Source organism: Sorghum bicolor, chromosome 10 (genome assembly GCF_000003195.3).
Source record: "Sorghum bicolor cultivar BTx623 chromosome 10, Sorghum_bicolor_NCBIv3, whole genome shotgun sequence".
NCBI lineage: Eukaryota > Viridiplantae > Streptophyta > Magnoliopsida > Poales > Poaceae > Sorghum > Sorghum bicolor.
Genome location: NC_012879.2, coordinates 8,266,318 through 8,281,162, shown reverse-complemented (window position 1 = coordinate 8,281,162; position 14,845 = coordinate 8,266,318). Strand labels below are relative to the sequence as shown.

Here is a 14,845-nt window from a genome sequence, read left to right as displayed (position 1 = left end):
AGATGTGATTAGAGATTTCATGATCAACAAAGTGTTACCTGCCATCCGAGCCAAATGGCCAAGAGAAGATGTGGGCAAACCAATCTTCATTCAACAAGATAATGCACCTACGCATTTGAAATTGGATGACCCGGATTTTTGTGAGGCCGCTAAGCAAGAAGGATTTGATATTCGCCTAATTTGTCAACCACCAAATTCTCCAGATTTCAACATTCTTGACTTGGGTTTTTTTCGAGCTATTCAAGCAATTCAATACAAGAAGAATGCAAAATCAATAGAAGCTCTAGTTCCAACGGTGCAACAGGTAATTTGATCAAATCGTTCACACATGTTTCATTGTCTCATCAACTACAAAAGTGCTCATTCATTCATTTGTTCCACATTTGTTTTGTAGGCATTCATAGAGTACTCGGCACACAAAACTAATCGAATATTTGTAACACTGCAAAGTGTTTACATTGAAGCTATGAAGGTGAAAGGATGCAACAAGTTCAAAATTCCTCACATGAGTAAAAATACACTAGAAAGAGAAGACCGACTGCCAGATTCTCTCCCTTGTGAACCATCTTCACTTCATGAAGCCGAAGCTACTCTTGCTGCACCAAATAATTAGAGTAATGCTAGTTAGCTTAATTAGTAGAGATATCCTTGTAAAAGTTAATGAGAACTCAAGCTTTTTATCTTACTATTGGTTTGGCGTCGTCCTCCTTCGCGATGGCTGCGGCTTTGGCGTTGTCCTCCTTCACGGCTGCTGCAGCTTTGGCGTCGGCCTTCGCGGCTGCTAGCTCGTTGAGCATGTTGATCACGTGTTCAGGTAACACGATAGAATTTCCACGCATCACGAGATTGTTCAGATCGGGAATGAAAAGCTCGCAGTCGAACTCGTCTTGGTCGTACAGCCAGGCACCGATTCTATACTCTCTGTGGACGAGACCGCAGCGAGCACATGGCCAAAACAGCGAGTGCGCACGATCCCATGATTCGCGGTTCTCATGAACGCGATGACAGCGAGGGCATAGAAAAGCTCCCGGCGGCAAGGTTTCCGGCACCATCTCAGAGTCCGTCGCGACGAAGTCCGGCACCATCTCCGAGTCCAGCACGATGGAGTCCGGCACCTCTTGCGATGCGATGGAGTCTGGCACAGACTCGAACAGTGAATCTGGGGCGATCTCCCTGTCCGGCGAGCGGCGCGGCGAGCGTGAGCGTGAGCGGCTCGAGCGAGATGAAGCCATGCACGCGACGGACCGGCGAGCGCGAGTGGCGGCGCGGCGAGCACGCCGGCGAGCACGCGAGGTGGGAGCCTGGCGAGTTAGCGGCGAGTACTATCGATCGAGAGCGAGGACTGGTGAGTGGAGCTGTGATGCGAGCAGCGCTTCGAGCTGCGAGGCGAGCGGTACAACGGCATAGATGTCGAGTCCTTTTAACAAAGCCAACAGGCAACGACTGGGCAAGTGGGCGGCGTAGATGACAATCGAGGCCAGTAATTAACTGCGCATGCGATAATCGAAGAGGCCGAGGCAAAGAAGTCCAAATCACCAGCTATGGCTCCACGACGTCGTTTTTTCCGCAAACTGCCGAAGTGGCTAGAACGACGTTTATTTAGTATATGGAGGGAGTAACTACTAACACCAGTGGCTCCGTGCTCTCCCGTGTACCGGCGGTACGGCACGATGGGAGAATGCGGACCGCGCTGCGTCGTGTTGTGTCCCTTTCGGGGCTTGCCAAACTGGCCGGGAAACGGAAAGTCAGAGAGCGAGATACTGACGGTTCCAGGTTCAGCAAGGCACCGCTGTGAGCAGCTGGTCCAGGTCCATGCTAGATCACCAGACGTCCGGGCCGAACACATGCTCCCCAACCCCGACCAAGTCCCGACTCCCAAGCAAATTAAGCGACGCTAGTTTTTCTTCTATGAAAAAGTGTATTTTATTTTATGAAGAAGAAATATTCCTCGTTATTTCTAACTTCTAACGAAGACAGCCCAACAGCATTTTGGGCTCCTCAAGGACACTTTCGGTTGTAACCTGAACATCAATGTGTATATTGCTGAAATCATTCCGCATTCAGGTCATGTTTAGTTGATTAGTTCCCTCCAAAATCTAAAAAAAATAAGATTTTTCGTCACATCAAATCTTTAAACGCATACATAAAGCATTAAATATAAATAAAAATAATAACTAATTACACAGTTTACCTGTAATTTGCGAGATAATTTTTTTAAGCCTAGTTACTAGTTAGTCCATAATTAATTAATTATTGTCAAATATAAACGAAAATATTACAGGAGCTATAGCCAAATTTTTTCACCAACTAAACAAGACCCAGTTAGTTATATAGGGACGAAAACTAACCGAATACGGACGGATATTACCGATATCATATTTGTTTTCATATTTCTGGTCGGATTCGGATTCGAATACGGATAATGTCAATCATGTCGGATAAGATACGTTTGGGTGTCGACATTATAAATATACGATTTAAGTATTCCGATACGGTATCGAATGTTGAATATTCGGACTCAGATATGGATAAATTTGAACTCATTTAAACGAATTCGATCTCTAAGGGCACTCACAATGCAGACTCTATCATGGAGTCTAAAGTCATTTATTACCTCGAACAATGTGGACTTGGAGTCTAAATAAGACTTGGAGTCTTATTTTTTCTACCTCTTTCTTCAATAAATATGGTGCCACATCAGCAAAATACCATAAATAATATGTAATTAATTGTCTTGGACTCCACGATAGAGTCTTGCATTGGGAGTGCCCTAATACGATCGGAAAATATCCATGTCGTTTTCATCCCTAGTTATTATGCACGTAGATCGGAAAATATCCATACCGTTTTCATCCCTAGTTATTATGCACGTTAGGCAGCCTGTTCGATCAGCGCCCATGTAAACAACCAAATCTATCCTAATAGTTTTTTTTAGAAAAATAAGTACATGAGATGCGAGGTTCTAGTATGTGATCAATCTTTTTTCTACACACTTTGTCCTCACTCGTGCATATCCGGAAAGAACTTACCGTTCGGTCACCAATCCTAAAATTGCTCAAAGGTCAAGCACGCTTAACCTTAGAGTTCATTAGAGATAGGCTTTCGGAAAAAAAGTTACAACTTATTGATATGAGTATTTTATTAATTCTATTAAGCCCTTGATCGGGATATACGCTTGGGCATTTGGTATTGCCGAACTGATCGGTTCAGTACTTTGGTTCCTATAGAGATTCTGTTTAAAAAAATAGGTACTGATCAGTTCTCCCAAAAATCGGTACTGAAAAAATTCAGTTTCAGTATTTTTGGTATTATTTATCAAAAAATACCGATCACATAGACAAGTAATAGCAGGTTCAAAAGGTAATTTTGAAATGATTTCGTAGAACAATTTTTTTTTCAAGAATAGGATTTACAACCCGTGTTTTATTAAGACGAAAGTAGTTTTTAGTTTCAACCGACTATTAGACCTGCTACAAAACTCGTTTGCGAGAGGCAAGCGAAAACATTAGCAAGGCTACCAATCCATGACAACAAGAAAAAAAATTACTAAACGGTGGTCGAATTCGCGACAGAGCCAGTGACCCTAAGGAACGCCCAAAAGCATGATAAAGACGTAAATCCTGCATCAATCCACTGCGCCCCCTCGCCAAGGATGTGTCCTCCGGCGAAGTTGAAACCTCATTTGCGAAGGTCTGCATGTTTCTTTCCTTCCAAACCTCCCAGGAGACCAGGAGCACTAGTGAATTAAAACCTCAACGCTGCTCTAAACCTAGCTGGAGTCTACGACGCAGCGACCACTCAATTGAGTCGCCATTCCCCAAGTCCACGACGAGCTGCTCCAAGCTAACCGAGTGGGCTACTTGGTACTAAAGCCTGGTTTGGATGGAAAAACTTTTTGAATTTGGCTACTGTAGCAATTTCGTTTGTACTCGATAATTATCGTCCAATCATGGACTAACTAGACTCAAAAGATTCGTCTCGTAAATTACAGACAAACTGTGCACTTAGTTATTTTTTATCTATATTTAATATTCTATTCATGTGCCGTAAGCCCGTCAGATTCGATGTGATGAAGAATTTTAAAAAGTTTTTAAATTTTGAGGTGAACTAAACAAGACCGTGTCGCTTCCGCCGATCCAAATATAGCCACACTCAAATAGAGCACATTCACATAGTTCAGTAAATTTAATTTTTCAAAAAGAACCAAATATATACCTTGGTAAATTTGGTTCATGAGAACCAAACTAGGTACTGAAAAATCAGTTTCAATATTTTCGATTAGATTCTTTGTATTTTTTGCCCAGCTACCTTAATTCCACCAGCCTCTACCTCTACCTACACTTGTGTAAGTGTAGTGACAGGATCACGATTTTCATTTGGGTATTTAAAATGTGAAATACTCCATCCATCTAAAATTAAAAGACAATCTAAGAATTTTAAAGAGTTAAAGGATCTCAAGTTTAATAAAATTTATATAATAAAATAATAGTATTTATGATACCAACTAAATATTATTAGATTCTTTATCAATTATTATATTTTCATATTATACCTATTTAATATTATAATTTTTTGTAATTTTTATTATAATTTTAGTTAACTTAATTTTTTTTTATTTTCTAAGGTTTTTAAAATGTATTATAATTTGAAATGGAGGGAGTATGTCAGATTTTTTTTCTTTCAAAACAACCTATAAACTCCTAAATTCAAATATTGACAAGGATTCCCATGGCAGCGCGTTCTCGAAAAACCGGTTCCCGTGAAGTCCGCTCTTGATCTCGTCATCGAGCACGGGCAGTGCTGAGCACAGACCGCGGAAGGCATGGAATGGAACGCGTGGCAGGCAGGCTCGAAAGGGAAGCTCAACGAGGCCGTTGAAGTCGAAGATGTCAACGTTGAGGACGCAGGCGTGTGCGACCTTGGCGTGGGCGGGGCTGGGCTTGGGCCGCAGCGACGCTTGATGGCTAATGCAAGGCCTGGAGGCTGGAGCACAGCAACGATCTGGTCCGCTGTTTTTTTTTCTTTTTTTAAAAAAGTTGATACCAGCTGCTATAGGTTGTCATCGTGAGAATAAATAGAATTGCTTTTCTCGTAGGGTCTGTCTACTCAAATGTCGGGTGATTTACACCCTCTTGTCACCCGAGTGACAAAACACATTAAAACACTCGAATCTACCAAGCAAACTAAATCGAGTGTTCCGAGCCTCTACAACACTCGATTCCTGTAACTACAAGATCAACATCTAAGGAACCAAATAAAAAGAGATCAAAATCAGAATAAAATACATAGGAAAAAATACAAATTAAACAGATCAGTTTTATGAAAAGTAAATTAGAAGAAAATCAAAGAAAAACGTAAAAAAAAGAATAGATTAAACAAATTAGTTCTATAAAAAGCAAATTAGAACAAGACCATAGCAAAAAAACATAGAAAAAACAGATTAGTTCTATGTAAGGCAAATTAGAAAAAATTTAAAGAAAAACAAACATAGAATATATACATTAAACAGATTTGTTTTATGGAAGACAAATTAGAAGAAGATAAAAAAAAATCATAGAAAACATACAAATTGAAAAATTACATCAACAAACACATGAATTTACACCTAAATAGATATAGTAAAATATGGTTCAAGGAGATGTAATATGTTTCAATTAAAAGAATAAATATATATGCATGGCTGCATATAAGAACCGAGGTGATGTGATCTGACTTGACAGCCGGTAGCATGACCGCTTACCATCTGCATGGTCGTAGGCGTACCGCGTGCAACTACCGACACACCTGACATCTAGCCCTGAGACCGCTACAATCTGCTCCGTTGACAGCATAGATGGACGGCCAAGAAATCGAGTGAGCGAAGGGATAGAAACACCTGAGTGAGATAAAGATTTACCGTTTCTCGTATGTGTAGTCTAAAACACCGAAATAAAAGGCCAATAGTTTCATCTGGTTCTTTCAAAAAAATAGAAAATGACTAAAATACTTTTTTGCTAGTATAAATTTATAATTCTTATTTGTATTAAGAGAGAGAGTATAATAACTTTTTGTCAATATACTTGTTAATCTCTTTCTTTTGAATCCAGAGTCCAACCAAGGGCACCCTTTCAATGATACTAATAATGTGCCATAAATATTAATATTTTTTAATATGTATTTAGTTAAAGTTGCAAACAATATATACTTAAGGACAGAAGGAGTAGGCTGATAAACGTCGTGCGCCTGCAGTTTTTGTGCGGGTGTGCGGCAATTCCTGTGCCTAGGTGCCTTTGTGGTGTGTCATGTGTGAGGTTACACCATTATGGATTATTACTAAGCTGTACTTCATCCGTCTTATTCCTTCATATCCATAAAGAAAGTCGTTTTGAATAAAATTTGGATCAAATATTGGAAATATAAATTATGAATAACTGTTAAGTTGTTGAGTTTGAAAATGTGAAAAACATATGAATAGATTTGTCTTCAAAAATAATTTTATAAAAAATATACATATATCACTTTTTGATAAATATTTTTATAAAAACATGGAGTCAAAATTAAACTTTGGAGTCCGTGTCATTGTCCTAAACGACTTTCTATGTGGATATGGAGTGAGTACAATATAGCGCATTATGACATTCAAATTTATCCTCAAATATAAGACATTCTAGAAGACAAATCAATTTTTCATTAAATGTTTTTTCCATTTATCAATCAATCACCACTAATCGTATTAATGATAGCATCTTATTAGAAAATAAAGTGAGGGCACATACATCCTTTGTAAATCTCTATTAATCTGTCCTAAATACACTATATTACAGGACGGATGGAGTAGATCATTTGAGATGGTCTGCCTCTTGCATACAATTGGACTATTATTCTAGACATTTTTGTTAAAAAAAAGAAATAATACATCAATATGAAAATGAGATTTTGCAAATACTGACTGGAAAAAAGCATAGCCTGTTTTTCATTTGGTTCCTGTGAAATCTCGTCCTGTTTTATCTCTTATCGGCTTGTCATGTTTCCAATAATTTCGAGAAATGTGAAAATAAACAAATTAGGCCCTGTTTAGTTCTCCACCCAAAAATTTTTCATCCATCCTATCGAATCTTTGGACACATACATGGAACATTAAATGTAGATAAAAAAATAAACTAATTACACGGTTTAGTTGAGAATCGCGAGACGAATCTTTTAAGCCTAGTTACTCTATGATTAGCCTTAAGTGCTACAGTAACCCACATATGCTAATGACAGATTAATTATGCTTAATAAATTTGTCTTACAGTTTCCTGACGAGCTATGTAATTTGTTTTTTATTAGTTTCTAAAAACCCCTCCCGACATCCTTCCGACACATCCGATGTGACACCTAAGGGCACGTACAACGCCGTCTTTTGCCCCGTCTCGGAGACGACATTTTTACAAAAACAACCTTGACTCCACCGAGAGACGAGCGTCCCATCGTCTCGCGAGGCGACGGCTGTGTCCCGTGCTCCGAGGCTGAAGAGACGCCGCAGCACCGTTGTACGGCCTCATCTTTGAGAGTCGATGGTGTGCCCGGATCCGGCGTGGTCAGCAGTGGGCACGCGCAAGGCAGCAGCCGATTTGGGCGCGCGCGGGAGTTTTGCGCGCCAAAATCCATCTCCACCTCAATATATCTCGGTGTTGTCTTCCCCAAATCCATCTCCACCTCTCCGCCTCCCACTCTGCTCGTCTTCGATTTGGGTGCGATGTCCCCGCCGGCCGCAGCTAGGAAGAAGAAGAGCTCCACACCATCGGCCTTGAAGCAGCGGCAGCCGCGACCCCAGCCCATACCTTCGGTCGCGGTGGCTTCTCGGTGCCGACGGCTCTCTCCCTGGGTCGTGGTGGCGGCTCGATGCTGATGGCCCGCTCCCTCGGACGTGGTGGTGGCTCAGCAGCGGCAACGACTCGCCCAACCACCGGTGGTCTCGGCAAGGGCGCGGCAACAGCACCATCGTCCATCAATGGATCCAGCTTTGGTGCCTTCCCCAGCTCTTCCTCGTCCATGGATGGGTTTCCGTTCCCCCCTTCACCGTCTCCAGCTCTGTGGGATGCGGCCAGCGATGATCCTTCTTCTCCTGGCTTTGCATCATGGTAATCACTCAAAACGTTTGGATCTGTGACTATCAGTCCTAGTTAGGATTACAGTAGAAGAATAACTGAAGAATATTCAGTCACTATCTATGTCTGCCCTGCCAAAAAAATTTAGATGGACATTATTTCTGCTTGCCCTGTCAAAAAAATCAGTCACTATCTCTTTGAAGCGCCCCTGGTAAACCAGGAACTCAAATGTGATACAATACTAGTCCCAGGAGGCTAGTAACACATTTATTACATCAGATAAGTTTCAGCGCAGTAGTCTCGATAAGCGTGGACAATGAAGGCACGCTATAATAATAAGACACCAAAATACAACATAGGTCCAAAGGACCCAGAAACAAACGATATCGCCATCGAACATCTGACGAGTCCCAATGCCACAGGCTTAGTTGGGTGCAGACACGACCTTACTCGAACGCCACTTCGGGATCGAAGTCCGGATCTTCCTCTGTTTAATAAAGCAAGGGTGAGTACAAAGTACTCAGCAAATCCAACCTTACCCTACGGAAGGGGTTAACAATATATATGCATATGGATAAATCAAGGATGAGGCTTAGTTTTATTTGCATAAAGCTATCTTTTTACACATGCAAGGTTTCATTTCACAAATACTGTTGTAAAAGACCTTTTTTTTCCACATATGATAGTATTTCTAAAAATGGGGGTTTGATCACAATTTTAAGTGTTGTTGAACCCTTGTTCCCACAACACAATGGCAGTCAACCATTTATTTCCAAAATCACACTCACTCTCATGTTTTCACTCATACCAACCCATCTAGTTGTTGAAACCAAACCATAACCCGTCCGAGACCGCGGACACGGCTATCCAGATAGATTTACACTCTGCAGAGGTTGTACACTTTTCCCACAAGTAGGATACCATAACTTACACCGTCGTGCAAGCACAGATCCATCAAAGTCATTACCCTCCATAGCTAAGTAATGGCGCTCACCACGGGAACACTAAAGCCACATCTCATGATACCACAATAATTCACAAAGCTCTTTTCATATATTTTCACAATTTCACATACATTACTTAGTGTCCCGTTGCACACCTGCCTCCAGGTGATTGCCATACTAACTAGAGGGATTTAGGCTAAGCCTTTCCCATGCAAGGCGAGTGGTTGTACGATAAATGAGTTAGGCAAGATGAATCATCAACTCAGTCCTTAATCGAGACAAGGCGGATATCTTCACGCTTAACCCCGCAAGGTATAAGCCACAACACCAGGGCATCCCCAAAAGAGATCCCATCCGCCCCATCTCCATAGTAATCACATCTATAACTTGTTCATTAACCCTTTCATAATACCCATAATTTATTTTCACCACTCACACCTTTTACTTTTAAAATCATTATATTTGGGAAAATATAGCGATGAGTATCCAGGATGAGTAACAAGTCCTAAGCATACTAAATAATAATATTTCTGTCATAACATATTATTTGTTCTTAGGTTCGAACAAGACAATTATCGGGTAATATCAATTCAAGAATGGCTATTCAACAGGTTTTAACTAAGCAGCGAAAATACTTCGTACATATATCGTACATGCAATATTTAAAACGGCTTCTACGGGTTGTGTTTAAAAATAGGATCAATATGCATCAAAGGGGATCGGTTGGACTTGCCTCCGTCGGCGTCCTCAGCAAACTCTTGCTGACAGTCCGGGTCCTCGGCGTCAAACTCACGGTACTCGTTTCCAACGTTCTCGTTTTCCGGCTCGTTCACTCCGTCAGCTAAAATACGCGACAGACGACACAGACAACAGACACAGATAAATAATCATATAAATTCAAATGAGCTCCAAAAATCATGAAATTAATATGGGAGGTAGGTCATGATTTTAGATGAATTTAGGAAAAAGAATTATTAAAATCAGAGTTAGCATGTGGCATTTGTGAAATGGCCGGACTTTAATCATGCGAAAAAGGCTAACGGTGATTAAGAAATGGATGCTTCACGTGGGCATTTGCTTGGCTGGTAGTGCATGCATGCATGTACTATTTGGTGGAGTTAATGCTTATGGCCCACGCATGCATGGTTAGAGAGAAATTAGCAGGAGTCATTAGAACTCTTCTGTATGTCATGGTTCTATTCGTGGAGTTCTTGGCAGTGAACCGGTACAGACAAATACATGGAAAAAATACAGAAAAAAAACTACAAAAAGACAGAGAAGAGCAAGGAGATGCTCATGAGCTGCTCACCTCGTCTTGCGACGACAGTCGAGCTCGGCTTATGCGTATGGCCGTATACGGTATACGCGAAGTGAGAGCGAGTGAGCGAGTGAGTGAACGTGTTTCTCGAGTGGTGAGAATGAGCACCCGAGGCTGGCTTTTTATAGGCCAAAGCGCTCAGCTGCGTGCCATTAAAAATGCTACTGTAGCGCATGGTCGGTGCCTAATTTCATGCGAAGGACGATGTTCCATTTGCATGCACGTTGCATGCAAATGGACGGTGCCTAATCACCGTGTCCTTGCATGCAGGTGCATGCAAATGGTCGGTGGCATGTCCTGCATGCATGCATGAGATATATATTCGTGTAGGTGCACTGATATGTTTTCTCGCATGTAAGCTTGCTGGTACTTGCTATTATTTGTGCGCAAAAAATATAAATGGTGCCTAGTTGTATATTGCGACTTGCTATCTTTTTGTACAGCAAAAGAGGCGCGGGAAAAGGCAAGAGGTGGGGCCCGCATGCCACGGTGCGTGCGCGAGCGAGTGCGCTCGGCGAGGGGGCCGGGCGTGAGTGCTCTGCGGCGCTGATGGTGGTGGGGTCGGCGCACGCGCCGTTGCCGGGTATCGGGCAGAGCGAGCGAGCAAGAGGGATAAGTAGCGGACATATGATGCTCATGCCATGCGGTGCAGGTTATATTTAAAGATGGATAATTAGAATGGATGGAAAAAGAATTAGATGGAGATACTATAGAGCTCAAATGATTTATAGTTTTTGAAATATATTTTGAAAATAATTTTTTAATGCGAGTGATTTTTGAATGTGAATTTTTGGGATGTTACACTCTTTGTGTTAGCAATCGATGCTTGTAAATCACTAGTTTGCAAATGATTTTGTCGCATAGGCTTTTGTTTCAATTACTTTTGTAGATAGTTAGTTTTAAATTACTATGGTTGCAAATGCTTGTACCTGACAGCTAATTATTTTTGTTTCTATTACCAGTAGATCTGGTTGTATTCTATCTGCAAATGATAGCAGCAGGAAATTCAGATTCAGTAAACTATACATGACGCATAGTGTCTATACAAGTCATAGGCTGTATGTATGTGTTTTATCTTACAAGTCATAGATTGTATATATTTGTTTTTCTAAGACAAGATGGTGACTGAAAATGCTCTTGACCAACTGCATTTTGCCAAGCCGTACTAGAACTGAACATAGTAAGCAGAGCAGCTAAGTACTACTAATAACTACTTTATCTAGTAAATCTGAACAGAGCACGCGGAGGCCATGTCGATTCAGAACAACTCTGCACACCAATTCATTCAGTTAATACTACCTATGTTTCCTGCAGGGATAAAGACCCACGTCCTCCTGGTGGTTTCATGAACTACTTCAATAATCAGCCACACAACTTTCATTTGGTTGGTGCACCTATCCACAACAAACCAGTGTCCGCCAACACCGAAGCAAGTTCACCACCTGAAGTGGAGATCATGCTTCCACAGCCTTACAATGATGAAGAAAATATTAGGATTGAGAGACGTATCCTATGGACAGAGGACGAGGATGTTAGATTGATGAGCGCTTGGATAGAACATTCCACAGACTCTACTTGTGGAGCTGATAAGGGTGGTAACCAATATTGGGGTGAAGTTGTTGAATCTTACAACAAGACTACACCGCCACTTCGAAAAAGAAATCTGAAGCAATGCAAGGATAGATGGCACAAGATTAATAGGTGGACAGATCTCTTTGAATGTGCTTATGTAAAGGCTCGCAGATTATTTACAAGTGGATATTCTGATCAAATGTGGATTGATGCAGCCCACAAGTTCTATGTGGCAGACAATAAAGATGCAAAGTTAGGACCCTTTGCTGGGATTGAGGTTTGGAAAATTTGTAGGAAAGTGACAAAGTGGAAAACATACAATGAAGAGTTGAAGAATGCACGTAAAAGGAAATCATTTCACCTTGAAGGAGATAAGGAGGAAAATGATGAAATTTTGGAAGAGATGCCAAAGCGACCAATGGGTCAGAAGGCAGCAAAAAAGGCAGCTCTTGTTGCAAAAAAGCAGTCAAAACAACCCAGCTCAGATGAAGATGGCAACTCAAAGGAATCTGCTATTGATATAGACAAATTTGATAGATTTAGCAAATTCCAAGAGGAAACAAATGCAAAGCGCTTGAAGATATTGGAACTGCAAGAAAAGCTATCATCTGAGAAGCTTGAGACCACAAAAATTGTCCACCTTACAGCACAAGAGAACAAAGAAGGAAAGAAGCTTGAGAAAGAATCAAAGATGATGGAGGCTTATAACAATCTTATCTCACAAGATACAAGTTTAATGTGTGATGCGGAAAAAACAGAACGAGTTGCTGCCATGAAGTGTCTTAGGAAGGCCCTTTTTCCTGAATCTATCTGAACAGGTAAATTGGACAACCTGTGCATGTTAAACAATCACTTTTATGTGTTGCCAACTTGACATACATATATGCACTATTTTGTGTAGGTTTTTTGCGGACATGGGTAATGATGACTTGCAGAGCTTTGGTAGTTGTTGTCTTCCTAGTTATTATCTAAATGTGTCCAGGAACTTTGCTAGGATCAGTGAATGTGAACCTGCATTTTTTCATGAATGGTAGTTGTTATCTAAATGTGTCCATCTATTAGTTATCAATATTATCAGTTAATAGAGGTGCTCCACTATTATCAGTTATCTGAATGTGAACCTGCATTTTTTTCATGAATGGTAGCTATTATCTGAATGTGAACAGGAACCTAATAGTTATCAGTTATCATTATTATCAGTTAATAGAGGTGCTCCACTATGATCAGTTATCTGAATGCGAACAGAGCTTTGCATGCGAATAGAGCTCTGCATGCGACTAGTGCTCCACTATTATCAGTTATCATTTAGATATTGCTTCCGTGTCACTAGTGCTCCACTAGTATGTGAATGTGTTAGCTCTCGTACTATAAAATGGTACCAGTTGCATCCTGCCACTGTACATTTCTTCATTCCACCACCCTGCTGTAGTTAGTTCCTATGGAGCCACATGATGCAGAAGACGCCCTGCAAGATGTCGAAGACTTTGATCCTACAGAGGTGTTCACCGTGGAAGATATGCTAGAAGAGGATGAAATTTTAGAAGATATCGCAGCAGAGGAATTCAAGGCCGGCATCGACGAAGAAGCATCAACTGGATCTCGTCGTCGTCGTCGACAAAGTGGATCAAGGAGGTTCATACCAAGAAATCGAGAAGCAGGTCACGAAGATCTTGTCGCTAATTATTTTTCTGCAAATCCTATCTACACCGATGAGATGTTCCGTAGGAGATTTAGGATGAATAAGTCGTTGTTCCTACGTATTGTGCACACACTTAGTGATTGGTCTCCTTATTTCACCCAAAGACCCGATGCAACTGGCAGGAGTGGACTTTCACCGCTCCAAAAGTGTACTGCTGCCATTAGGATGCTAGCTTATGGAACCTCGGCTGATCAACTTGATGAGGTGTTAAAGATTGCTGCAAGCACTTGTTTGGAGATTTTGGGAAAATTTGCTGAAGGAGTGATTGAAAATTTTGGTGAAGAATATCTGCGCCCTCCAAGAAGTGATGAACTAGAAAAAATCTTGCAAGAAAATGAGGCTCGTGATTTTCCAGGAATGTTGGGAAGCATCGATTGTATGCATTGGGCATGGAAGAATTACCCGAAAGGTTGGGCATGCATGTTCACACGTGGTGACAAAGGCGTTCCTACTATGATCCTTGAAGCAGTGGCAACTCGAGATCTTCGTATATGGCATGCTTTCTTTGGTACCGCCGGGTCTCAGAACGACATAAATGTTCTAAATAAGTCACCACTATTCATTCAAGCAATAAAAGGTGAAGCTCCTGCAGTACACTATAACATAAACGGAACACAATATGACACGAGTTACTATCTTGCTGATAAAATATATCCAGAATGGGCAGTATTTGTGAAGACTGTGACGGCCCCTCAGTCGGAGGAAGATAAATTATTTGCATTGATGCAAGAAGGTGCGAGGAAAGATGTCGAGTGTGCATTTGGTGTGCTACAATCACGCTTTGATATTGTTCGTCGACCAGCAAGGTTATGGAAGCAGGAGGATGTTATTAACATAATGCAAGCTTGTGTTATACTTCACAATATGATAGTGGAAGATGAGAAGGATTCAATTAGAGAAGTCTTGGATTTGAATGAGAATCCAAGTGCGACGATAGTGCTTCCACCTAAAGTGCGTACAAGCGACAACCCTGATCCTACCTTCGCAGAGGCACTTCATTGAAATTCTGCTATCAAAGCTCGGCCAACACATAGGAAGCTCAAGAAGGATCTAATCGAGCATATATGGCAACGTTATGGAAACAAAGAAAATTAGTCAAAGGCATTGCAATATATAATATAATTATTATATTGATGGTTTTAAAAATATTATGTTGCTACTATATATAATATAATTATTACATTGATGGTTTAAAAAAATATTATAATTATGTTACTCTTATTTATTCTTGATATATTTTCTA

General features: G+C 40.9%; 3 protein-coding genes across 3 annotated transcripts; 2 read left to right on the top strand and 1 right to left on the bottom strand.

Moving 5' to 3' along the window:
* LOC8065528 lies at positions 309–1,232 on the bottom strand. Its single transcript, XM_002436707.2, has 2 exons — positions 687–1,232; positions 309–596 (listed from the first exon to the last, which is right to left on the bottom strand). The coding sequence occupies exons 1-2, from the start codon at positions 1,230–1,232 to the stop codon at positions 588–590; spliced, it is 555 nt and encodes a 184-aa protein (XP_002436752.2). The 3' UTR covers positions 309–587.
* LOC8065527 (glutathione S-transferase T3) lies at positions 8,014–12,717 on the top strand. Its single transcript, XM_021449770.1, has 2 exons — positions 8,014–8,102; positions 11,646–12,717. The coding sequence occupies exons 1-2, from the start codon at positions 8,014–8,016 to the stop codon at positions 12,715–12,717; spliced, it is 1,161 nt and encodes a 386-aa protein (XP_021305445.1).
* Positions 13,471–14,604, top strand: LOC8065526. Its single transcript, XM_002438062.2, has one exon. It carries the CDS (start codon positions 13,618–13,620, stop codon positions 14,602–14,604), a length of 987 nt encoding a protein of 328 aa, XP_002438107.2. The 5' UTR covers positions 13,471–13,617.

What these genes read in the sequence shown, in the direction of transcription:
- LOC8065528 (XM_002436707.2), bottom strand. Translation starts at nt 1,232, where the DNA reads ATGGCTTCATCTCGCTCGAGCCGCTCACGCTCACGCTCGCCGCGCCGC.
- LOC8065526 (XM_002438062.2), top strand. Translation starts at nt 13,618, where the DNA reads ATGTTCCGTAGGAGATTTAGGATGAATAAGTCGTTGTTCCTACGTATT.
- LOC8065527 (XM_021449770.1), top strand. Translation starts at nt 8,014, where the DNA reads ATGGATGGGTTTCCGTTCCCCCCTTCACCGTCTCCAGCTCTGTGGGAT. An exon ending in TCTCCTGGCTTTGCATCATG is followed by an intron (nt 8,103 to 11,645) that starts GTAATCACTCAA and finishes TGTTTCCTGCAG; the next exon opens with GGATAAAGACCCACGTCCTC.